General features: G+C 43.1%; 1 protein-coding gene across 1 annotated transcript in view; it reads right to left on the bottom strand.

The window, feature by feature from the left end:
* Positions 1–26,372, bottom strand: part of ralgapa1 (Ral GTPase activating protein catalytic subunit alpha 1) — a 361,211-nt gene that overhangs the window by 226,793 nt on the left and 108,046 nt on the right. Inside the window, exons 18-23 of the mRNA XM_072494899.1 lie at positions 23,947–25,536; positions 23,024–23,148; positions 20,908–21,124; positions 11,156–11,329; positions 8,806–8,958; positions 8,264–8,457 (exon numbers count right to left, since the gene is read on the bottom strand). Of these exons, the coding sequence (XP_072351000.1) occupies positions 8,264–8,457; positions 8,806–8,958; positions 11,156–11,329; positions 20,908–21,124; positions 23,024–23,148; positions 23,947–25,536 (2,453 nt within the window). The remainder of the gene's footprint in view (positions 1–8,263; positions 8,458–8,805; positions 8,959–11,155; positions 11,330–20,907; positions 21,125–23,023; positions 23,149–23,946; positions 25,537–26,372) is intronic.

The raw sequence follows: 26,372 nt of genomic DNA, 5'->3' as shown, positions 1-26,372 counted from the left end.
AGTTTTCCCTTTCTTTTTATTCCTACCTTACAGTGTTTGCAGTAGCGATTGAGGTCCCCTGCGTTTTGCTTCCCACCGGTTTTCTCTTTGCTTTCTTCCCTCTGCTGTCCCTGATCTATGCTATTTCCCTCATGGCTGCCTGCTTTCTCAGCTGGTTATCCTGCAGGCTCGTCGCTGTGCTCATACAGGGTCCCCGTGCCTGGTGCACTGCTTTCCTCGTGGAGAGCAGGTCAAAGTGACATGCGCTTTCACCAACTCGTTGGTCTTCTCCAACGGCGACCGAATGGAAGACAGGGCCTCTTCTATCAACTTTCGCTTCTCAAATTCCGCCAAGATGGGGGTAAGCATTTTGGCCATCAGAGGAGTGGACGGTGTCATAGCAGGAACCTCTGCTATTTTCTCCACCGAAGAGTCCCAAGTGGTCTCAGATTCTGTCGCTGAATTTCTTTCAACTTTTTTTGCCCTGGTCCTTCTGGGTATTTCCCTTATGTGGGCACCTTTCACTATTGATCAGGTGGGATTTTAAACAAAAGTACCCCTAGAAATTCAGAAAAAAGGTCTAAAAATTCAGTACTCAAACAGGAGCCACCTCGTGTGAGTATTCCCTCTAGCTACTGCCACCGGAAGTCCAGTGTACCAAAAACAAGATTCATTGCAGCAATTTATCGAAGCTCCTGTGACTGCCCTTTCCAAACCCACAACTACCATCTAGAAAGACATGGGCATCATAGGCAAGTTCACCACCATTGGCAAGTTCCTCTCCAAGCTATCCTGACTTGGAATTATATCACTGTTCCTTGGTGAAAATTCTGGAACTCCCTTCCTGACTGTACTGTGGTGCAACTACACCACATCGACTGCAGCAGTTCACTGCGGTGGCTCATGACCATTATCTCAAGGGCATATAGGGAACGGCAAGACACCGTCATCCTGTAAACAAATACATTAAAAAAAACCTTACGGAATGTTAATAGGCGGCTAATGCCCCAGATTCTTCCATCAATATTCAGACAGAAGCAAAAAACTGCAGATGCTAAAAATCTGAAATAAAAACAGGAAATATGAAAGAATATTCATCAATAAAAGGATTAAAGAAATCTCAAAATTGTTGACCTTGCTAGACAGCACTAGTGTCTCTGTGTGACAGTTGAGGAGTATTCTATCTAAGATCTTTCCGATTAGTCGAGGTTGTGAGCTACCAGACAAGGTCTTGTGAATATCTAAAGTCAGGCTCGCTATTTGGGAGTTCTAATTATAGTATCCACAATGTGCCTTGCATTCACTACCTTCAGTATACAAGACAGACTGTGACTTAGATGCTATCTTTTCCTTAACGTCGACTAAATATTTCTAATTCTGACTTCCGGGTGCGGCTATGCAGAGCTAGGTCGCATACTCGGTAGCTCCCGCTTGGAACGGACTTTGGGGCTCTTTTACAGGACCCCCACGGCATTTGTTTGACATTTCCCGGTGTGGGAAGAAGACTGCAACATTCCCCTGACAGTGTCTCCCAGGAATGGTATGTCTTTTGGTTACCAGACCCGGCAGAAACAGTGAAAGATTTGGCTGCAACTGCAGGATAAACAGGGCCTCTTCCAGCATGCAGACGGGGGAAGGGCAAGCTTAAAGCTGCAAGCTGACCTGAGGGCCTTTATCAAAGGTGAATTCTAGCAGCAGAGGGAACAACTGTGAAAAGATCTCACCAAGGCCACTGAAGAAGCGGGGACGAGGCTTCCGGTGGCGGCCATGGAGGAGTAGGTCACACATTCGGCAGCTCCCGTCTGGAACGGACTCTTAGACCTTTTTCAGGAGTTTCCACAGACATTTTGGGGCAGACTGATGAAGCGAATACTGCCAAAAGGATTCCCTCTCGAGACTTCCGGTTGCGGCTATGCGGAGCTAAGTCGCACATTCGCCGGCTCCCGCAAAAACTGACTTTTGGGCTCTTTTCAGGGCCCCCAAGGGCACTTTTTCGACGTTTCCCGGTGTGGGAAGGAGTTAATAATAGCTCCTCGTCAGTATATGGCTTTAAATAGGAGCGGAGCGACAAAAAAGGTGGGGGTGGAACAGAAGAAGGGAGGGAAGGACAAAATGGCGGCGGGCGGAGACCAGGCAGCATGGAGGCAGTGGGCGGAGGAGCAACAGGAGGGTATCCAGCACTGCCTCAGAGAGATTAAAACGGACCTGCTAGAGCCGATGAAGGCTTCTATTGATAAGCTGCTGGAGACACAGACGGCCCAGGGGATGGCGATCCGAGAGGCTCGACAAAAGATCTCTGACAATGAGGACGAGATCTTAAGCCTGGCGGTAAAGGTGGAGGCGCACGAGGCGCTCCACAAGAAATGGCAGGAGCGGTTCGAGGAGATGGAGAATTGGTCGAGGCGGAAGAATCTGCGGATTTTGGGCCTCCCGGAGGGGCTGGACGTGGGGGCCTATGTGGCAACCATGTTGAACTCGCTGATGGGAGCGGGGTCCTTCCAGGGGCTCCTAGAGCTGGAAGGGGCCCATATAGTGTTGGCGAGGAGGCTAAAGGCTAACGAGCCTCTGCGGGCGGTGCTAGTGCGGTTCCATCGGTTCGTCGATCGGGAGTGTGTGCTCAGGTGGGCCAAGAAGGAGAGGAGCAGCAGGTGGGAGAACACGGAGGTTCGGATATATCAGGACTGGAATGCGGACGTGGCGAAGAGGAGGGCCGGGTACAATCGAGCGAAGGCGGTGCTGCACAGGAAGGGGGTAAAGTTTGGCATGTTGCAGCCGGCGCGACTGTGGGTTACCTACAAGGCCCGGCACCATTATTTTGAGTCTCCGGAGGAGGCGTGGGCCTTTGTTCAGGCCGAGAAGCTGGACACAAACTGAGGGTCGGGATGGGCGATTGGGGACTGCGGTGGATATGATATGCCTATTTTTGGGTCGGTGGGGGGGGGGGGGGGTCTTTGCATTGTTTTGAGTTTCTTTTTCTCTGTGTTTTTCTCTTTCGGGTTGGGGAGGGTGGATGGGGCGGGTTGGGCACTGTTTTGGTTGGTGGCGGGGCCTGGTAGGTGGGAATCGATTTGCTGCTGCTAAGGTCAAGGAGGAGCTGGAGCGAGTGGGGGTGGGGTCGAGACGGGGGTACGCCGATGTGGGAAATGGGCCGGGTGTGGGGTGCGGGCGCGTGGCTGGCCGAGGAGGGGTCATGGCTAGTCGGCGGGGGAGGGGGGCGGGTAGCCCCCTGATCCAGCTGATAACCTGGAATGTAAGGGGACTGAATGGGCCGGTTAAGCGGGCCCGCGTGTTCGCGCACCTGAAGGGGCTCAAGGCGGATGTGGTTATGCTCCAGGAGACACACCTGAAGGTGGCAGACCAGGTAAGACTGAGGAAAGGGTGGGTAGGTCAGGTGTTTCACTCGGGGCTAGATGCCAAAAATCGAGGGGTGGCGATTTTGGTGGGAAAGAAGGTGTTATTCGAGGCGTCGAGCATTGTGGCAGATAATGGCGGTAGGTATATAATGGTAAGTGGCAAGTTGCAGGGAGAGAGGGTGGTACTGGTCAATGTGTATGCTCCGAACTGGGACGATGCGGGTTTTATGCGGCGTATGTTGGGTCGGATCCCAGACTTGGAAGTGGGGGGCCTGATAATGGGGGGAGACTTTAACACGGTGTTGGATCCGGCACTGGATCGCTCCAGGTCTAGGACGGGTAGGAAGCCGGCGGCGGCTAGAGTGTTGAGGGGATTTATGGACCAAATGGGAGGGGTGGACCCTTGGAGATTTGCAAGGCCGGGGTCTAGGGAATTTTCATTCTTCTCACATGTTCATAAGGCTCATTCTCGAATCGACTTTTTCATTTTGAGTAGGGCGCTGATAGCGAGAGTAGAGGATACCGAGTATTCGGCAATAGCCATTTCGGACCACGCCCCGCATTGGGTGGACTTGGAGATGGGGGAGGACAGGGCCCAGCGCCCGCTGTGGCGCTTGGAGGTGGGGCTGTTGGCAGACGAGGAGGTGAGTGAGCAGGTCCGAGGAAGTATAGAGAGGTACTTGGAGACCAACGACAACGGAGAGGTCCGAGTGGGGATGGTATGGGAGGCACTGAAGGCAGTGGTGAGGGGAAAGCTGATCTCCATCAGGGCCCACAAGGAGCGGGGGGAGAGGGAGAGGCTGGTGGGGTGGGGGAGATGGTGAGGGTAGACAGGAGGTATGCGGAAGAGCCTGAGGAAGGATTGTTGAGGAAGAGGCGCAGCCTCCAGGCCTATATAATTGCATAAGCTATAAACATCTCATACTTGCATCGACTAGTAACCTCGACTAGTAATACTCAATCAAGAGCAGAACTCTACGAGTCACGATAGCAGCTTAGTCAAATAAACACCCAGTAATCTCCTAAACAGCTCTCCAAGCAAAACTCAAACTTTCGGAGCCTGTGTTTAAACATTTATATCCTTTTCTTACTTAGGGAGTTTGACTCCCTAGTTATTTTGAGACAAAGAACAGTCTCTCTCTTGGTCGGCAAGACCTTGGTTTCTAGGGAGGTCCAGCAGGACGCTTGTCCCTAAAGATACGAGGTTGATACCTCCGGTAGCTATCTCCAGAAAAACACCAGCCTCCCTTCTTGGCATGGTCTCTTGCCAAGCAGTAGCCCCTCATAGTGGCAAGGCCACTATACAAGTGATATCCTTCTTAATTGGGAAAGCTTATTCCCAGGCAAGGCCACAAGACTTAATGAGTTCACTGCATCTGGACTCTTACAAAGATAATGTCTGTAATACATATTAAAAAACATTATTGCGATAAGTAATCGTTTACAAGAGATAAATGACTTCATCAGTTTTTAAATATAGGGTTAAGTACATGATTTAATATAGCATCAGCCCTGATCAATTTTTAATATAAAAGTGAATATATGATTTAATATAAAATCAGTTCTGATCAGCCTTTAACATAAGTGGATACCGCCACATCTGGCAAGGGATAATCATGGTCTTAAGCTAAGCTTCCTGGAATCAAAGCCGTCTGTGCAATAATGCCTTTGCTATGCAAATGTCTCCTGTGGCGACATGAAATCGGTTGACTGATTATTGATGAGTCTATCCATCCTGGGTTCCAATTGTTCTGTTATGTGAAATTATGACACCGCCATATATCTTTGTAGGATAAGGAATTTTATCAGTTTCCTTATCAGTATTAATGTTACTGCATTTACATCGGAAATTAGATTAAGTCAATGCAATGTGTTTCTTGAGTCAGTAAACACCACAGCTTGCCTTTTTTTTTGTATAAAGACCACCACCTCCAAACCTTGGGCAGTCTGAGCTGAAGGAAAACAGAGAGAATATCTTTCTCTCCGTGTTGTTAAAAGCTGTGTCGCCTTGCAAGTAAAACCGCATGAATAAAGATTAACCGTGTTTAAGTGTAAACTCTTGTTTGAGAGAATTTCTTCGACAGATATGCTGAAAGTACTCAGCAGGTCAGGCAGCATCTCTGGAGAAAGTTAGTTAACATTCCTGATCGATGACGTTTCAATAATTCAACGTGAATGTTGCTTCTCTCTATGTGGATGCGTGTGACCTTCTGAGTACTTCCAGCATATTCTGTTTTTATTATCCTCCATTTGGTGGGTATGTCGTATCTGACCAGAGGTGGCAACAGTGCATACAGTCAGGAGGGAGAGGCCTGTAGTTCTCATCGCTGACTTCAGATCACATTAAGTCTCATTGCTAAGGCCAAAGATAAGCAACAAAACCTCCTACTGATTACCAACCTCAGGTGATAAATCAGTACTCTTTCATGTTGAACCACTTGGAAGATGCAGCAAGAAGTGCAGGACACAGAATGTACTCAGGATGGAAGATTTCAAACGTCTATTACCTAAAGTGGCTTAATATCACTATTACTGAAGTAATCGGCAAAATCCTCAAAGACACAGCTTTCAGACTGTGCCCCAAAGGAAAATCCTACTTGACCTAATCCTCACCAATCCGCCTGACACAAATGTAGCTGTCCATTATGGTATTGGAAAGGGTGAGCACCATAGTCCTTTGGAGAGAAAACTAGGGACACCTGCCATCATGTTGTGTGGCACAACCATGGTGCTAAGTTAAGAACAGATCCAGCAGTTCATGAGTTACTGTGCATCATTAGCAGAATTGGATTGTATTACAATCTGCAAACTCATGACCTGTCATATTCCTCATTTTATTATTGCCATCAAGTCAAAGAACGAACCCTGGTTCAAAGATGAGTGTAGACCTAAAAATGAGGTACCAACTTGGTAAAGCTACAACACAGCACTACATGTATACTGAGCAAAGAAAGATGCATAATACAGACAGAGCTAAGAAATCCAACAACCAACCAATAAGATCAAAGTTCTGCAATCCTGCCATGTCCAGTCACGAATGGTGGTGGATAATTTCATAACCATGAGGAGGAGGGAGCTCTGGGAACATTGCTACGCTCAAATGATAGCAGACCCCAGCACTTACGTGCAAACGTCAAGGCTGAAGTGTTTGAAACTAGTGTTAAATCGATGATGCATCTTGGCCTCTTTCCAAAGTCCCAGCATCGCAGATGCCAGTCCTTAGCCAATTTAATTCATTCCACGTGAAAAAAAGAAATGGCAAAAGGCACTGGCTACAGAAAAAGATATGGGCTCTGCTAACATCATAGCTGTAGAGCTGAATACTTGTAGCGCTCCAGAGCTATCCATGCCTTTAGCCAAGTTGTTCCAGTACAGTTACAATTATGTGAAAAATTGCCCAGTTATGTCCAGTCCATAAAAACAGAACAAATCCAATCCAGTCAATTACAGCCTTATCAGTTTATTCTCAATCATCAGCTACTCAATGGAAGGTTAACAGTACTAAGTGGTACCTAATCACCAATAAACTGTTCAACGACATTCAGTTTGCATTCTGCCTGGACCACTTGGCTCCAGACCTTATGATAGCCTTGGTTTAAATATGGACAGGAGCGCTTAATTCAAGAGGTGAGGCATTTGTCATCAAGGCAACATTTGACAGCCTGAGACATCAAAAAACCCAAGTAAAGTTGAAGTCAGTGAAAAAGAGGGAAAACCCCACTGGCTCGAGTCACACCTTGCACAAAGGAAGGTAGTGAGAGGCTAATCATCTGACCAGCAGGAGTTCTTCAGAATAGTGTCTGAGGTGCAACCATCGTCAGCTGCTTCGATGATCTTTTCTCCAACGCAAGGTCAGAAGTAGGGATGATTGCTTATGATTACATAGTGTGTTCAGTAGTATTTGCAACTTTTGGATAATGAAGCAGTCCATGACTGCCTGCAGCAATATCTGGACAAGATTTCATGCATCAGTTGATAAGTGGCAAATAATGTTTATGCCACACCGCCGCTGGTCACTGAACATGTTCAGCAAAAGTCTATCATCTCCCCTTGACATTCATTGACATTTCCATTGCTGAATTCTCCACCATTAATATCTTGGGGTCACCAGTGATCAGAAACATAACTGAATTCACCCCAAAATTACAAGCTGGGTATTCTTGGGTGAACAACTCATCTCTTGACTCTCCAAAGCCTTTCCACCATTTATAAGGCAACAGTTTGGAACGTGATGAAACACTCTTCACTTGCCTGGATGAGGGCAGCCTGAACGGCACTCAAGGAGCTCAAGCTTGACACAATCCAAGACATAGCAGCTTGCTTGATTGGCAGCCCATCCGTCATTTTGACTATTCAATCCCTCCACTACCAATGTAATAGGGCTGCAGTGTGTACCATCTAAGATGCACTGCAGCAACTCAAGGCTTCGTCAATACTCCTCCCAAATCCATGACTTCTACTACCTGGAAACAGAAGGGCAGCAGATGCAAGAGAGCACCCCACTTGGAAACATATTGCCTTTCTTTCATATTGTCAATGGGATAAAATCCTAAAACCCACTACTTAACAGCACTGAGAGGGTTGGGTGGAGGCACCTTCACCACGCAGACTGCAATGGATCATGATGGAGAATCACAATCATCGCCTTGAGCAATTACAAGTGGTCAATAAATGTTGGCCTCATCAATGACACTTGCAGCCCATCAATGAATCTAGACAAACAATTCAACATGCTTCTGTGAAATTAAAACACATTACCAATTAACCTTGGGTTGCTATCCTAACTTACAAACTATAAATAACTGCTTCACACTACCTGCTTTCTATATATTTATTCAGCGTAGATACAATGTCAAAAATCATGTATGTGAAAAGTTGATTTCAAAATAGCTCTGCTAAACTTTGTAAGCAAAATTAAATTAACCCCTTACCTTGGCCAAGTTCTGCCACAGTTCGCATAAATAGTCAAAGACTTGTGCATGAATTTCAGGATCTTTAATGCAGTTGACATCTCCCAAAATACCAAGCATTCGTCTCCACATAACTGTCGCAACATCTTCCTGCCATCCTTTAAGGCTCCCTCCTGCCATCACACTGCAATCTTCATTTGGAAACTCGCTATTTTCTGCTCAATAAAACATTTCAAGATATAAAACAGGCAAAAGATATTTACAAAGTTTAAATTCAACCTCAAAACACAACACAAAGTTAAAATTGAAATACCTTGTAAATATCGCTGCATAGAAGCTAATGCCATAATGCACTATGAATTGCTAAAATAAAAACAATCATACTACAGCTCCTTTACGGAGAATCCGGAATCTCTTACCACTCAAACAATTTCACAAAAGGCAGACATATACATGTTGCTTAATGTGTCTCAAATTAGCAGTTTCCTCAGTGGGATCAGGATTGAAAATTGGGAACAAACTGTATATTTAAACTTTAAATGAATCAACCATGCAAGTAATACCCAAGTCATCAGGAGTCTGCAAGACTGAATGGTGCAGTTTTTCATCCAGCGGTAAATCTTTTTGTTCTGCATGATCAGCATTCAAAGTGGATGGAGAAGGTGTCTGAGATCTTGAGCATGTGTTTGAATGGGTTGGAGAAGCACTTTCAGAGCCTAAAGAATATTAAAAATCTGTACTGAGGAGATTACAATAAAAGACAAAAACTGAAATTGGAAATAAAGCAAAGATGACTTATCATTTTATAATAATAAAGCAGAAAAAATGTACCACAAACATATCAAAAATGTTACAACTACATTCAGAAAAACTGTGCTGGACTATGGTGTGTGCATATAACCTAGAACAATAGGCAAAACATTGACAGGACAGGTTCTATTTCAATTCTCATCTGCCTTCGATTTCAAAAATATTTATTGACAGTGGTGCGTATCTCCCATAGAATGTACAGTACAGAAGGAGGCCATTCGGCTCATCGAGTCAGCACCGGCCCTTGGAAAGAGCACCCTACTTAAGCCCAGCCCCGTAACCCCACCTAATCCTTTTGGACACCATGGGCAATTTAGCATGGCCAGTCCACCTAGCCTGCACATCTTTTGGACTGTGGGAGGAAACCGGAGCACCCGGAGGAAACCCACGCAGACACGGGGAGAATGTGCAGACTCCGCACAGATGGTGACTCAAGCCGGGAATCGAACTGGGACTCTGGAGCTGTGAAGCAACAGCGCTAACCGCTGTGTTACTGTGATGCCCACTTCGTTCTGCTTTATTCTCAAGAAATTCAGTTTAGAACATTGCATTTATCACAAGAAAACAAGACATTAATAATCTACTCTAATGAATAAAATTGAACAAATGATGTTCAAGTTCAATGGAAATAGAATGCCAGTCCGTCTTGGACCATGTTGGACAGTTTGTATTTTTCATAAGTACTGGCTCCAAAGAAATTTTTATCAAAAGGTCTTATGTTTGCTGTCTCTCTTTCTACAAAACACAACTCCAGCTTCCAGCAAGACACAGTGATAATATAATGTATTACGAGCAGTAAGGCAGAGGAATTATATTGATAAGTCGACATTTCTATTTTTATACAGGAAAGCATCACAATCTGGAGGACAGATTTCGCCACAACCAAGAAACATCACTGTGTCATCGAGTTAATAGGAAAAAGCTAAATATTGCAGAGATATTGCAGAAAATTCTAAAAACAATCAGCAGGTCTGACAGCATCTGTTGAGTGAAGACCAGTTAAGAATTAATAGGAAATGCACATTTGTTGGCAATCTCCCCATAAGGACTATTCACAGAGCACAGAGGTTGATTTAACAGCCTTTTCCAAAACTTCACAGCAAGCAGGCAATTTAATATTTTTGTCCAAGGTTCCTCTTGCTATTCTTGGTTACACCACCAACGTGTTTCCCAAAGTGACTAATACTACTGTATTTATGCAGTCTCCAAAATTCAGTTCAATTTTTAAGATAAAATAAAGCCGTTTCCAACTTTTGTTCGCCAGAATAGTCTTTGATTGTACATTTTCGTAACTAAATAAAATTACTTTCTTTCTCCTGTTTCAGACGTTTCTCGAGCCCACTGCAGATGTCAAAGCATGTAACCTATTTCCAAAAATTAGTCAAAAGAAGAAGGTAACAATGTGCTGCAATAATGTCATCTTAAATGGTGATGCGATATTGGAAGCTAACTGGATTGGGCACACAGTTGACTGGGAACATCTAATGTACAGTGTTCTCTTGTGTAGCATGTCTACTCTTTAAATTGCAATGTCTGTTTATCTTTGAAACAATTCCCATCACAGGGATAACATTCCTCCTGTTTTCTTGAATTGGTATAGTGGTCGGACAACTGTTGACACATTACAGTCCCTTCATTGTCCCAAGTCCCGAAAGACGTGCTTGTTTGGTGACTGGACATTCTGAATTCTCCTTCTATGTACCTTTACAGTACATAGTAGTGTGTACATATGCAGTAGTGTGGCGACTAGGGGATTTTCACAGTAACTTCATTGTAGTGTTAATGCAAGTCTATTTGTGACACTAATAAAGATTATTACCTTACAGTACCAACATGACATGGACTGCAATGGTTCAATAAGGTTGCTCACCATCACCGGCTCTAAGGTAATTAGGGATGGACATTAAATACTGGCCTTGTCAATGATGCCCCCTTTTCATGCACTGAATAAAAGTCTGGTTATTCATAGAAGAAAAATACTGCAGTGTTTACCACAGAGGAATGACAAAATTATAAACAGATGCTCTCAAGACAAGAGAAGCAATAGGACGGTGTTAAATGTCAACAGCTGACTTTTACCTTTCCTCAGTAAGTACAACACACCTGCGATTGTAACTGTGTTAGCAGAAATGGTCTGCAGATTGAGGCTGCTAGTTTCGGAATCAATGTGCACAGCAGTTAAATTCATCAATTCTTGTTCCACATCTGTTTGCTGTGATGCTCCTAGATCTGCTTCAGTGTATACGGTAGAAATGGTTTCACTGCCAAAGCTAAAGCCTACAACAGAACCAAAAATGATGACCATCATGAACCCCCTTTAAAGCAAAAAGAAATCCTGAGGAAGCATGATCGAGGGGTTTGTGCAAATCATATGTTTAAAAAAAGCAGCAAACTTTATACTCTTTAGAGATGCAAAAAGGAAATAAAAACAAAATGAATACAAAAATGTTTGCAAAATGTTGGTTTATAGAACCAAAATCACGTACAAAAATAAACAAAGCAGCTCAGCTACTATTCTGAATATGCAGATGTCCATTCTGCCAGCCCAATAAGCATTCTTTTAAAAATGTTGTGTTTTAGCAAATTTATACCTTCTATCGTTTCCTAATTGTAGTCAACCAGATAAGAAAATGAAGGGAAATACATGAAGAATACTATTGTTCTAGCAGAAAGCTTTTAGAATACCATTACACGATTAACACATGCAGTTCAACATCCCATTAAGAACAGCTAAACAGAAGCAGATGCAAAACTCCATAATTGGAAACTGAGCAGTTTTAGATAAGCAGATTTGTTGGGTTGTGTGTGTGTGTGTGGGGGGGGGGGGGGTTTAATAGAGCACAATTTTTGCTTAATGTCTGCTCCAGACGTTATGGCATGGAAATTATTTGTAACAAACTGAACAATTAGACTTCCAAGCATCTAACTAAATACCTGTAGACGGCATTTGGAGAAAATATCAGTCATAAAATGCATCTCAACACCCCTGCAAAGTAATCCAATAGTGTTGCACATGGTCTCCTGGTCTCACACCCTATAAAACACCAGGAACTGCAGCATTGCACCAGTTCATTTTGACTTGAACTTAAGCAAACAGAAACAAACTTGAAAATCCCAAAAACGATACCACCACAAAGCCAGAGTAACAGTTCAGTAGACGTTGTGGAAGGAGGATATTATTCGAATAATTATTATTTCCCCCCAAGTTAAAGCATTCCATGCATACTAAAGTAACACCTCTTTGGGAGGGAATTAGGTAACGTTATGCCCTTGCAGTGGCCATAACATTAGTTTCCACCACAAATCTGGCATGATGGCATACAACAGTCAAATCCAGACATAATGGTAGATCAAATCTAAACAGTGGGTTATTCTGTGTAGTAGCTTTTCAAATATCACTGACAACCTGACAGAGGTGCTCCAGGAGCATAGATAACAGATTTTTAAATCAACTTGCATTGAAAATACTAGCTTTGATTGGATAATACACAAATAAACTGATCATTAAGACTAAAGAGAAAATGCTGGAAAATCTTAGCAGGTCTGGCAGCATCTGTAGGGAGAGAAAAGAGCTAACATTTCGAGTCCGATGACTCTTTGTCAAAGCTTGCTGATGGAAGCAAGCGGTTCAGGAAGAGACAAGAGGTGTTATGACACCCTGGGCTAGTGCACGGTCAATTTCAGTTCCACTTGAACTGGAGTCACAACACCAGTGAAATTAGAGTTATTTAAATACCCAAGGTCTTTGGTTGAGTCCAATAAACTACAGTCACCAGGTTGGTAACTTTAAAAAACAAGTAATTTATTATGAACAGTATTTTTAATTAAACAGACAGAAAATGTAGCTGGCTGTCAACTATCCATTTCCCAAACCACCCCTCCCCTCCCTTTCTAACCTGCTCTACTTTTTAGGTAGTTTGTCTCTGTGTCTGTGTGTATTTGTAGAGGGGAAAGGGTGGTGGAAAAGGAAAGAAAATATTCAAATAAGGATAGGGATCTTTGATTCACAGGGATGACTTCCAGTCAATGTCCTTCTGAAGCTCAGGCTTCCAGTATGGTTGGTATGTCCTTTCTTCCAGGCTTGATACGATCTTCTCAGGCAAGGCTGTTAACCTGCCAACTCAGCAGGTTCATTTCAGGTTCTCAGCTGGGATATGCTAGACACTCATTGCTTTCAAAAAAAATCGATCAGTTATTTTACTTCAGCCCCCTAAAGAGCAACACACTGCTTGTTTTGATACATTAAGATCTTCAGTTTCCACCTACAGGCAGCAGGCAGAAGTCAGCAGAGTGATAAAGCAGCTTCCTTCACTTCTGAGGTCTGATCACTTCTGGAATGTTCTCGCAGAAACATCACCAGCAGGAAGCAATCACTGACTGTTGTCAGACAGAACACTGTCTCTGGCCAACCCATCGGTTACGAATTAACCAGTCAAACTAATTCTCTCCAAAATCGGTTCCTCCCATCGACTTGGTGCCAAAGAGTTTGGCTTTTCCCTCTCCCAATCACAAAGCTTGAAAACATAGTATTATGGCTGGTAAGCAGGCTGTTTTAAGTCTTCTACTTTCTTCTCTCTACTGAAAGGCATATCCCAATTATAGATCCGTAGACAAAAACAATAAAAGAACTGGGAACAAAGGAAATAGACAGGAAGGACTCTTACAGAGGCAGTTTTGTTTTGTTATGGTACAGACGGAATCTCACTTGTCAAGCACACCGACAGGAGGTTGACTGTTAGTCAGGCCTGCACCTTGGGCTGACAAAGTACTAACTTGCAGAATGTGAATGGCACTCTAGTTCAGTTTAAATTTTGTGAGGGAAAAGTAGCTGAAAGATTTGCCCAATTTGCAGTTAGATGACGAAATCTACAGTGACCCTCCCAGTCTTGTGGCAGAAGTCATTTTGCAGTTAATTTGGCAACAGTTAGCTTGGAGCAGGCAGAGAGAAATCATGTCAGGAGCTTGTGGGACCAGTAACTGTATAGAATCTTGGGAGCAATAAAGGCTATTATTGCTGGTTTAGCACAGTGCTAATTAGCTGGCTTTTAAAGCAGACCAATGTAGGCCAGCAGCACTGGTTCAATTCCCGTACCAGCCTCCCCGAACAGGCGCCGGAATATGGCGACTAGGGGCTTTTCACAGTAACTTCATTTGAAGCCTAGATAGAAAGATAGATAGAACAGTACAGCACAGAACAGGCCCTTTTGGCCCTCGATGTTGTGCCGAGCATTGTCCGAAACCAAGATCAAGCTATCCCACCCCCTATCATTCTGGTGTGCTCCCATGTGCCTATCCAATAACCGCTTGAAAGTTCCTAAAGCGTCCGACTCCACTATCACAACAGGCAGTCCATTCCACACCCTAACCACTCTGAGTAAAGAACCTACCTCGGACATCCCTCCTGTATCTCCCACCCTGAACCTTATAGTTATGCCCCCTTGTAACAGCTACATCCACCCGAGGAAATAGTCTCTGAACGCCCACTCTATCTATCCACCTCATCATCTTATAAACCTCTATTAAGTCGCCTCTCATCCTCCTCCGCTCCAAAGAGAAAAGCCCTAGCTCCCTCAACCTTTCCTCATTAGACCTATCCTGCAAACCAGGCAGCATCCTGGTAAATCTCCTTTGCACCCTTTCCAATGCTTCCACATCGTTCCGATAGTGAGGTGACCAGAACTGCACACAATACTCCAAATGTGGTCTCACCAGGGTCATGTACAGTTGCAGCATAACCCCGCAGCTCTTAAACGCAAGCCCCCTGTTAATAAACGCTAACACACGATAGGCCTTCTTCACGGCTCTATCCACTTAAGTGGCAACCTTCAGAGATCTGTGGACACGAACCCTAAGATCTCTCTGTTCCTCCACATTCCTCAGAACCCTGCCATTGACCCTGTAATCCACATTCAAATTTTTTCTACCAAAATGAATCACCTCGCACTTATCAGGGTTAAACTCCATCTGCCATTTTTCGGCCCAGCCCTGCATCCTACTAACGTCTCTTTGCAGCCTACAACAGCCCTCCACCTCATCCACTACTCCACCAATCTTGGTGTCACCAGCAAATTTACTGATATCAACTGCTCTACCTTCATCTACACACTTAGTTACATCCTCAAAGAATTCAATCAAATTTGTGAGGCAAGACTGACCCTTCACGAATCTGTGTTGACTATCCTGGATTAAGCTGCATCTTTCCAAATGGTCATAAATCCTATCCTTCAGGACCTTTTCCATTAACTTACCGACCACCGAATAAGACTAACCGGCCTATAATTACCAGGGTCATTCTTATTCCGTTTCTTGAACAGAGGAACAACATTCACCACTCTCCAGTCCTCTGGCACTATCCCCATGGACAGTGAGGACCCAAAGATCAAAGCCAAAGGCTCTGCAATCTCATCCCTTGCCTCCCAAAGAATCCTTGGATATATCCCATTTGGTCCAGGGAACTTGTTGACCCTAAAGTTTTTCAAAATTCCCAATACATCCTTCTCAATGGGCTGAATGGCCTCCTTCTGCCCCGTAAATTCTCTGATTCTATGATCTACCTCCTCCAGCCTACCCGCCTGTATCACACTCTCATCCTCAAAAACATGGCCCCTCTCCTTGGTGAACACTGAATTAAAGTATTCATTCAACGCCTCTCCTATTTCTTTTGACTCCATGCACAAGTTCCCACTACTGTCCTTGACCGGCCCTAACCTCACCCTGGTCAATCTTTTATTTGTGACAATTCTTTTATTGTGACAATAAGCGATTGTCATTTCATATTTAGAATCAGGGTGATCCTGATGTTTAAATTCCTAAGCAACGCTGCAGCGAAGCCCAAGTCTCAGCTGAGATGTTCACAGTAGGGAGGTTTTGAAGAAATCCTGTAGTGTATCTTGTAGATGGTACACACTGCTGCTAGTGTTTCTGGAAGGATGCCAATCATGCAGGCTGCTTTGTCCTGGATGGGGTCAAGCTTTGAGTGTTGTTGAAGTTGCATTCATCCAGGAAAGTGGAAAGAATTCCATCACACCTTTGAACTGTGCCTTGTAGATTGGGGACAGGACTTTGGGTAGTTAGGAGGGGAGTTACTTGTCGCAGGATTCTTAGCCTCCGAACTGCTCTTGTAGCCACAATATTTATATGACCAGCCCAGTTGAGTTTCTGGCCAATGGTGACCCCCCCAGGATGTTAATAGTGGGGGACTCAGATATTTGGCTTGGTCAAGTGGACTGAGAAAGGGTGCACAGGCATTTCAGTTTCAATGAGAATGGATTTGTCCAGTGGGTCTTGCCACATCTAACCTATTTGAACCCTTGCAGTTGTCTGTAAAATTAAATGCAGCCATATTTCAAGTCACAGTTGAAGTTCAGAAATTATTGTGCATAGGGAGTTTTCCATGATTCAGATTCAGAACCTGGAAAGTAACCACTCTGAATCTTCAAATGAGTCATTGTATAATGGCTCTATTCACTCCTTTATCTATTTGGAGGATTGATCCCAATGACACTCTTAGAACATAGAACATAGAACAGTACAGCACAGAACAGGCCTTTCGGCCCTCGATGTTGTGCCGGGCATTGCCCGAAACCAAGATCAAGCTATCCCATTCCCCGTCATTCTGATGTGCTCCATGTGCCTATCCAATAACCGCTTGAAAGTTCCTAAAGTGTCCGACTCCACTATCACAGCAGGCAGTCCATTCCACACCCTAACCACTCTCTGAGTAAAGAACCTACCTCGGACATCCCTCCTGTATCTCCCACCCTGAACCTTATAGTTATGCCCCATTGTAACAGCTACATCCACCAGAGGAAATCGTCTCTGAACGTCCACTCTATCTATCCCCCTAATTATCTTATAAACCTCTATTAAGTCACTTCTCATCCTCCTCCGCTCCAAAGAGAAAAGCCCTAGCTCCCTCAACCTTTCCTCATAAGACCTATCCTGCAAACTAGGCAGCATCCTGGTAAATCTCCTTTGCATCCTTTCCAATGCTTCCACATCCTTCCTATAATGAGGTGACCAGAACTGCACACAATACTCCAAATGTGGTCTCACCAGGGTCATGTACCAAGACAGATGGTCATTACCACAGCCCACAGGAAAATACGCAAAAGAACTATGAATGTTATTGGTGATCTATGCATACTCAAAATAAACAATTCCATGTATCAAAGTATATTTAGATGTTGCGCATTCATAAAATCATAAGAAATAGCAGAGGTAGGCAATTCAGTCCATCAAGCCTGCTCCTTCATCCAATAATATCATGGTTGATCTGACTGTGGCTGAACTCCATTCTCCTGTCCACCCCCATAACCCTAGGCAAAAATCTGTATTACTCAACCTTTAACATATTCGATGTCTTAGCTTCCATTGCTCTCTGGGAAAGAGAATTGCAAAGGCTGAAGGGAACCAAAACTATACAAATGCCCTGCCCTGTTGTAACAAGATTTCTCTACTTTTATATTCCATTCCCCTGCAATAAAGGCCCGAATTCCATTTGCCAACTAATAAATTTTGCGATTCATATACAAGGACACCCAGATTCCGGTCATGTAGCATTCTGCAGTCTCTCACCATTTAAATAATAATCCTCCTTTCTATTCTTCCTGCAAAAGTGGACACCTCACATTTTCCCACATTATACTCCATCTTCCAAATGTTTTGCCCCCTCACTTAATCCATCTCTCCCTGTGTATTCTCCTTATAACTTAATTTCCTACCTATCTTTGTTTCATCCACAAATTCTGCTACAATGCAGCCAATTTCTTCACCCAAGTCAACAATTGAGACGCCAGCACTGATCCCTGCAGCATTCCACTCATTAGTTTACCAACCAAAATGATCCTTCACCCCCACCTTCCGTTAATTTTGCATCTATGCGAATATGTTACCTCCAACACCAATTCTTAAATTACGCCGTAATCTTTTATGTGGCACCTTATCGAAAGCCTTTTGGAAATCCCAATACACATCGACTGGCTCCCCTCTGTCCACCTTGTTTGTTACATCCTCAATAAAACTCCAATAAATTTGTCAAACATAATTTCCCTTTTGCAAAACCAAGTTGTCTCTGGTTGTATTATGGTTTTCTAAACACCCTGCTACCACCTCTACAGTAGATTGTAGCATTTTCACAATGACAAATCAGTAGCTGCTGTGATTGAATGTTTGGTCAAATATTCTATCCTTGGGGATTTAATAGTGGTATTCTTGCTGCACACCACCCTCCCCTCCCGTATTCTTCCTGCACGCTCTCGCTCTCTCCCCCCATACATATTCTTCCTGCGGCCCCCACACAAAAAGGCCTTCGCATCTGAGTTGCATATCATGGTATTTTTCTGATCCCCAACAAAGGTTTGCTATTCTGAGCTGCTTGTGCAAATAAAAGAGGAATTCTCAGGTGAATCCTGTTAAAGTTTTTTGGCAATTGAACAGCTGCTCTCAGGAGGCAGGTTGCAGCATTTCTCAAGTTTTATTCGAAATGCCTTCTTCAAGGCTGAACAAATGATGTTTTAACCACTATGCTATCGTACTTCCAGTGAGGTTATTTTACTGGACTATTAAGCCACGCAATGGTCAAAAGATACAAGCTCAAATCCCACCACAGCAGCTGGGAAACATAAATAAATATGGAATGAAAAGCTAGCATCAGTAATGGTGACATTAAACTATTGATATTCAATACTTAAGGGACGGAAATCCATTGTTCTTACTTGGTCTGAAATGTGTAGCCCACTTATAGGAATATGGTTGACTATTAACTTGCTTCTGAAATGGCCGAGTAAGCCACTCAGCTGCGTAAGGATGGACAATAAATCCTTGCCTAGCCACTGCTGCCAACATCCCATGAATGAATATAAAAAATCTAATGACAGAGATATTTTAAAAATATGGTACAGGAGGTGGCATTTTGACAATCACATCTATGTCAGTTTAACCTCACTTTTCAGTTCTTGGTCTGTAGCCTCAGGGTTACAGCACTTCAAGTGCATGTCCAAGTATTTTCTCAAATGCAATGAAAGTTTTTGCCTCTGCCATCTTCTTAGGCAGTGTGTTCCAGATCACAACTGAGACCAGGGGCTGGATCCTCCGTAGCTCGACACCGAAATCGGGATCGGAGATCATGCAGAGAATGGATGCTCCACCGCTCCAAACCGGCATCATGGGGATGTGCGCCGTGCAGTTGCAAGGCCGTTGGCGCGTCATCGGCTGGCCCGCCCACGATGCTCCGCCCCCGATGGACTGAGGACGTGTGGTCCCAGCGGTCGTAAAGTCGGTGCGCCGGCTGCGGACTGTGTCCAGCGCCGCCACACTGGTCCGGGACCCGTGTCGCTGTCTGGGGAGGCTTCGGTTTCCTGCGCGACCGGTGCACACCATCAGCCTTGCGTGGCCCGGGACCCAGTGATTTACCAGCCGTTTTCCGCACATGGTTCATGCGGCACCGGTGCTAGCCCCTCACCGGTACCGGAATCGGTAAAGGGTTCACGGCGATTTCCCCGGCATGAACCACCCGCAGATTCTCCGTTGGCGCCGGCACATAGCCGCTGGAACGGAGAATTCCGCCCCAGATCTTCCTTTGAGTGACTATCATTATTGAATTGCCATTCCTCACAAAGATTGTCCCAACTCAATGCTGCTCCACATTTCTTCTGGAACCTTTCGGGACCCAGCGCTTCCAAAAATGCAGACTGCACTGTCCCCCAGAGTGCTCCATCAAAGCAGTAGAGTCTTTGACTTGCAGTTGAGGCTCTGCATTGATTATTTTTACATCATATGATAGTTTGAAATTGAGAGATTCCAGTCTCAAACAGTGCAACCAGCAAGGGCTGGCTCAGGTTTCACCACAAGTTGAACTGATGATTTCCAGGCATTAATTGCCATTAAACAGTGTTTGGAACCAACAAACAGGAGTGGTCAGACACATTAGTCCTCATAAATTCAGATTCAATAAATGACTTCCAAAGAGAAATATTGCACTTGAAATGTTAACTCTATTTCTCTCTACACAGATACTGCCAGATTTGTTGAGTTTTTCAAGCATATTGATTTTTTAAAAAAACAAATGGCTAGCTTGAAAATACATTTGCTAACTGAAGAACAGTTTTTGAATATGACCTACAACTGTGGAGACTTTGCCCCAATTCAAAAGAGGTACATCCTGAGGAATACAGAATGCAACTTTTTTAGCTGGGGGAAACAAACAGGTGACTGGTAAAATAGTACAGGTCCTTGAGATTTGTAGGACACAGAAATCAAAGAATAGTATAAAACAGAAAGCCCACTGTGTCTGCATCACGTATAGATCTACATGCAGTAACTATTTGCATCAGGGTGACATTTTAACATGCACACTAACACATGGTTTTTGGTTCAAGTCTTATGGTATGTACAGGACGCTTAGATTAGCAATAGATTTCTCTCATGCTTGGCATGGAGTGTGAACATCAAGCATTCGCATGTGTTGTAACAGGACGAGATGCATGGTGAAGTACAAAAGTACAACGCTTGAACTATTATGAATGCTTGCACATCTAAAAGGTCTCTTTGAATGAGTTCAATAAATATCCCAATTACATAAACATTCCACTTGTTTTGAATTGTAAATTGCTCGTACTACGTGACTTGCCACAAAAAAAGTGACGATACGTTAAATAGCTGTGAGTGTGAGAAAATGCTCAAATCATCAATCTGGGTTAAATTCTGTCTCTACGTCAATAAGGCATTCACAACATCTCAAATTAATATCAGTTTACTTTGAAAATCAAGATTTATTTCAGAGATAAAGTAGGTCATGCAGAATATCAATAAATGAACGCACTTCGAAACTTGACAGAAATACCAGGCATACTTACTCTCAAATTTCCGTCCATCATATTGAAAGGCATTGAAAGAATCCGAATGGCTGTCAGAACTAATGAGATCACTGCTTCCACCACTGGCTGGAGAAGTCCATTCTGATGGGATGCCTGGGTCATCTACTGGTCGGGTCTGATTCTGTCTGTTCAACAAGTCAGGAAGATCTTTTGGCACTTCCAGACTACCAGGGCTGCTTCCTCGCCTGAAAACAATCTTGTATAAAAAAGAAAATTACTTTTTTTCTTAAATCACACCAAATTGATATAGTTTGAATGGTTCCAGTTAAGAGTGAAGTGAATCTAATGAAATAATTTATTGATTCGTAATTAATTCAGTGAAGCATCTTGAGCTATTTTGTAACATCAAAAGGGGCAATATAAAGGAAGTTGTTATTGATACTTCCGTTTCCATCATCAGATCAGCTGGTTACCAACTGATCCAACTCGAACCATAAGGCAGCATTGCTGCAGAAACATTCTTCCAAATTTGCAAAAGCAATACACAAAACAAAGATTTTACATGGAATTTAAATATTGCACTGTGGCTAAATTTTTTATTTTAAATTGGATTTTTTGAAATGAAACAAATCCATTGGATTAGTGGGTAAAGGTCCCACTCATTGTAGTATTAATCCATAATACATGAAAAGCCCAGATCCAATCTCTGACCTAAACTGAATTAGTTAATATTGGTTGTAATGCTACAGGTGCTCATTATCTAGGTTCATGCACAAAGAATAACGTTTGGCAAAATGATGGAAAATTATGGAAACCCCTGAAAGTAACCCCAGAAACTCAGAGTATCTCCAAAGCAGAAAGGGTTAAGGTGTGATGGGAAAAAAAACACGTAATTTTCCAGAAGAGTATGTTGGAATATGATTTGCAATATTTTAAAGAATGGTTTGTTTTGCCTCATTTGTTTTAGATGCATTATCATGGGACAAGGAAAAACACATTTTACGAACAATTTTTGATATGGGAGACAACGGTGATGTCCAGATTACCAAATATCAATGTGCACAGCCAAAAAAAGTACATGTGGTGGGAAAGGTTAACTGATTGTCCAGATTTCCTAAGAGTCCCATGTGGGATGATAACAGTTTGTGTGTGGAGAGACATAGTTGCCTTTGTTACTTGTGTCGTGTTTGATAATAATAATCTATTGGCATATCAAAGCAGAAAACAAGCACAGAGAGAACAATTGCACTACACAGATTTTTATGCTCCACTATTTGGTAGAGTAGATCATTCATCACAGAATCTCTACAATGCAGGGGGCCATTCGGCCCATCAAGTCTGCACTGACACTCTGAAAGAGCATCCTACCTAGGCCCAATCCCCCACCCTATCCCCATAGCCCCACCTAACCGCTGGACACTAAGGGGCAATTTAGCTTGGCCCATCCACCTAACCTGCACACCTTCGGACTGTGGAAGGAAACTGGGGCACCTGGAAGAAACTCACACAGGCACCGGGTGAATAACAAGTCAATTTGAGACACTTTAAATTAACTATAATTTCTATACTTTTCTCTTGCTAACTTTACACTATTCCTATTTAAGATGGGACAAGAATCTGGCAGCAATCCTCTGTTACTCATCAATGCCACTTCACGCCTTTGGACAGCAAGCCAACTTTTTAATTCTTCAAATAAAAAAATTTGAAAAAATATGTCAAACTGCGCAGCCCACTATCGTTCCCTAAGATGTTGCACCAAAGTAAATACATGCATGTCAATATGATTGCTAAGAAACATTGATTTAGTTTTATTCTTGCATTATTAGGACTTCCACTGAACATGTATTTGTGTTATTGATCAGATGCTTACTCAGTTTCAGCAGACTTAAAAAAAATACATTGGGCATAAAAACACTGGTGTTTACATAGAATTTTCACTGATATCCTCCCTTTCAGATTGCCATCAATCTTCAGAAAAGTTTTATTAATGTGATGGCAAATCATTGAGGTTCACTTAACGTAACCACGCAGAAAGTTCTGATAGCCTGATTATATCCCGTTCCTAGCGCATGGAAACAGCAATGTGGGAAAAATAGATAGAACTGCAATTAGCAGTTATTATAAATACAACTGCAATATAAGCAAGTCAACTTACCACCGGAGTACCAGCTCGTAATCGCTCTGCTATAAATTCATCCATAAGATCACTGATGTTGGGATTACTATTGCCAATATCAGTGCTGAAAGGTCGAGGTTTTTGATTAGGGTCTTCCTTATTGACTGAAAGCAAATAAGGTATTTAAAAACACAATAACACAACTTCATAATTAACACAAGAGCATAATAAATTTACGAATCAAAGCAATAAAAGGAATTTAGCATTGCAAGGGTTACTTGCCAAATCATGCAGTTCCCCAAGATATGAATTATCCTGTCTTTACTGTGTGCAATTAGAGGTAATCTCAAGTTAGCATATTTCACATTAAAAGATTAGTAGAGGTTAACAATTTTTAATCTTTGATGGGAAGGAATATTACAATCTAAACGGTCAACATATTTTTCTTCAAAATACAATAAACCTGATTTCTCAACTCAAAATATTTTTTCTAAAACGAAACATTAAAACTGCTTTAAGTGGTTTCATCTTACAAGCTTATTTCCTTAAAAGTCAAAAAGATGAAATACACCTTTAGAAACACAGGTCACTTCTCAATGTAAAACTCTGTGGAGACATGATACTTGCAAAGTCTGCCCCCTAGTGTTGAAAACATTTAAAAACAATGTAAAATGTATTAATGCAAATTCATTGTGGCACCACGCTAATCACAAATAGTTTTACGGTCAAAGATTAACAACTGAAAACCTGCACACAAAAAAGGGATACATTAGTATGAATTTGTGGGGGGGGGTGGGGGAAGACAAAACGTTTGCCAGGACATACCAGCTAATCAAAAGCGCATGCAAAACCAGTAAAGGAAAAGCAGTGATCATCCCCAAGCTATTTGATTGCTTAAAGCTTTTCAGTTGCATCAAGCCAAACAGGTGCTCCTTTGTGCGCTGCACACTGTTAGTGCTCACCTGCAACTTTCCTTCCAAAATATCCCAAAACATGACTGTAAAGATCCCTCAGTGGAGCCTCTGCTGGTACTTTTCTCTGTCTCTGTGGGGAAACATTTGCCTTCGACTTTGAAAAAGCGTGTACAACAGTTCTGTAAACACCACCTAGGGAACTCTGTTGCTGCACTGATTCCTGTAAGCTACAGGACCTAAGTGCTCCATGACCAGCTCCCTGACTATCTCCTGTACTTCCCTTCAGCACTGGGGCACTTGCAGCAGTAATTAATGTTGACTTCCGGTTCTTACATTCATTATGAGAAACCCTCGTGTCCAGAGGCCTATAGACACCAGGTTTCACTGAGTCAGTTGGTGCAGAAGAGCCACTGCTGAAACCACTAAATCTTCGAAGTCTTAATTTCCATTGAGCCTCCTTATTGTCCAATGGGCTGTGGAACTGTACAGATTCAGTAGCTGGCCTAAAACTAACATGCATGCTGCTATTTTTTCTCTCATTTGCTATGCTCAAGTACGGAGGCTCTGGTGTTGCTGCATCAGTGACTTGGTTAGCTGAAATGTTTTGTGCACTTAAAGCTTTAAGTGGGTCAGTAATTGTGGTGTTGGGTGGAATTTTATTTGAATACATGCTTTGCGCATCAGTTATCTTATTGTTAAGTTCTGTGACCGCAGAAGTTTCACAAAAGGCATCAGCTCGCGGTTTCCTTTTACTTTGCTGATCCGTTGACACTACTACTTTTCCACGATCTACCTCTGTTGCCATTTGGCGAGTAAAGGCTTTTCTCCTCTGTTTGAAATCTGGATGTTCTGACTCCATCTGTGATGAAATTCCCTGTTCAAAGCTTTCAAGTGATTTGCAATTATGCTTTTCAACATCAGTCTCTGATAACTGCCCTTCTTCGGCAGGAAATGTTGCAATACTCAAATAATCATCTTCGAGACATGGAATAGAGCTTCCAGCATTTTCCAGGTCCTGCATTTTTACCTGTGCTGTAGTTTTGCCTCCCAAAATCATATCCTGGCTACTTGTATGGTACATTCTTACCAGCCCCACACAGTCCAGATCCGTCTCACCTACCATTAACTCAATATTTTCATTTAAGGGAATGATATTTTTGGCATTTCCCAATTTGTGTTTGGCGTGCTCAGCTTCTTGAATAGACTCGTTAAAATACTTCTGTATGGAAGACAACAAGTCTGCCTCACTGTCAACTATTGTGTGTTGACTGTACTCATAAGGTGCTATTGTTTCTACATCCCCTACAAGATGACAAAGGTGATCATAAATACTATCACCAACTTCCAGAGAACATTCTGTACTTTGTACATCTGTAAAGTGACTTTCAGTGGACCTAGATAATGAGAACACCTCAGCAGAACTTTGCAAACTTGAAGGAACTGATGAGCTGTCAATGACAGGAACTGCACCTTTAGCTCTTTCAGCTATGAATGGTTCCATTATATCAGATGTGCTGCTGCTTCGTGGCATTGGCTGCTCTTCACGTACAGTACTAAATACTTCAGAGGTGTTTTCTTCACTCTGAGAATAATGCCTTATTCGAGTAGGCCGAGGCAAAATTTGGGCATCATCAAAATCTTGAAAATAAACCACAGTTAATGGTTATAATTTGGAGATTGGAAGTTCCAACAAAAATATTACCATAAAATCAGTGATCCCGGTCATTTGCACTATCAGCTCAGGTCAGAATATTAAGTTTAATGAATGGAAAGATGAATGCTACTAAAATCCATATATAAAATCTGACCACTGCCAATCATTATTTATTGTACATAAAGATAAAATGCTATCCCACATAACCTATTGTCACTCCTTTGAACTACATTGCCCAAACATAATTCCGCATTTCCAGTTATTATAATCAACTTGCCATCTTCAGAATGGTTTGGTAAAATGGAAGAGCATTGAATTAAAATGAAAGACTTGACTGATTTGCTTGAAAGAAGGAATCTTCTTCATTTACAGGAAATTTCTGAAGGCATAGGACAAATAAGGAAACACAGGAACACAAAAATCAATTTCGATTTATTGTATGAAGTTGTTTATTTTACACTTCCTTTGCAATCTCCAATAACTTGCGATTTCCTCACCCAACTTAGCTTTGTTAGTGTTACATTAATGTTTATATTTTAATAGAATTGGGGAAAAAAGGGACACAGAGACATCAGGGGCGGGATTCTCCGACGCCCCGCCGGGTCGGAGAATCGCCGGGGGCTGGCGTGAATCCCCGCCCCCGCCGGTTGCCGAATTCTCCGGCACCGGTTATTCGGCAGGGGTGGGAATCGCGCCGCTCCGGTTGGCCCCCGCCCCCCGCCGATTCTCCAGCCCGAAGTCCCACTGCTGGATTGCCTGTCCCGTCAGTGAGAATCAAACCACCTATCTTACCGGCGCGGGCGGGCTCCGGGGTCCTGGG

The sequence above is a fragment of the Scyliorhinus torazame genome, chromosome 2, assembly GCF_047496885.1.
Source record: "Scyliorhinus torazame isolate Kashiwa2021f chromosome 2, sScyTor2.1, whole genome shotgun sequence".
NCBI classification, from domain to species: domain Eukaryota; kingdom Metazoa; phylum Chordata; class Chondrichthyes; order Carcharhiniformes; family Scyliorhinidae; genus Scyliorhinus; species Scyliorhinus torazame.
Note: the sequence above shows the minus strand (reverse complement) of the source record. Positions and strands in the feature narration are given on the sequence as shown.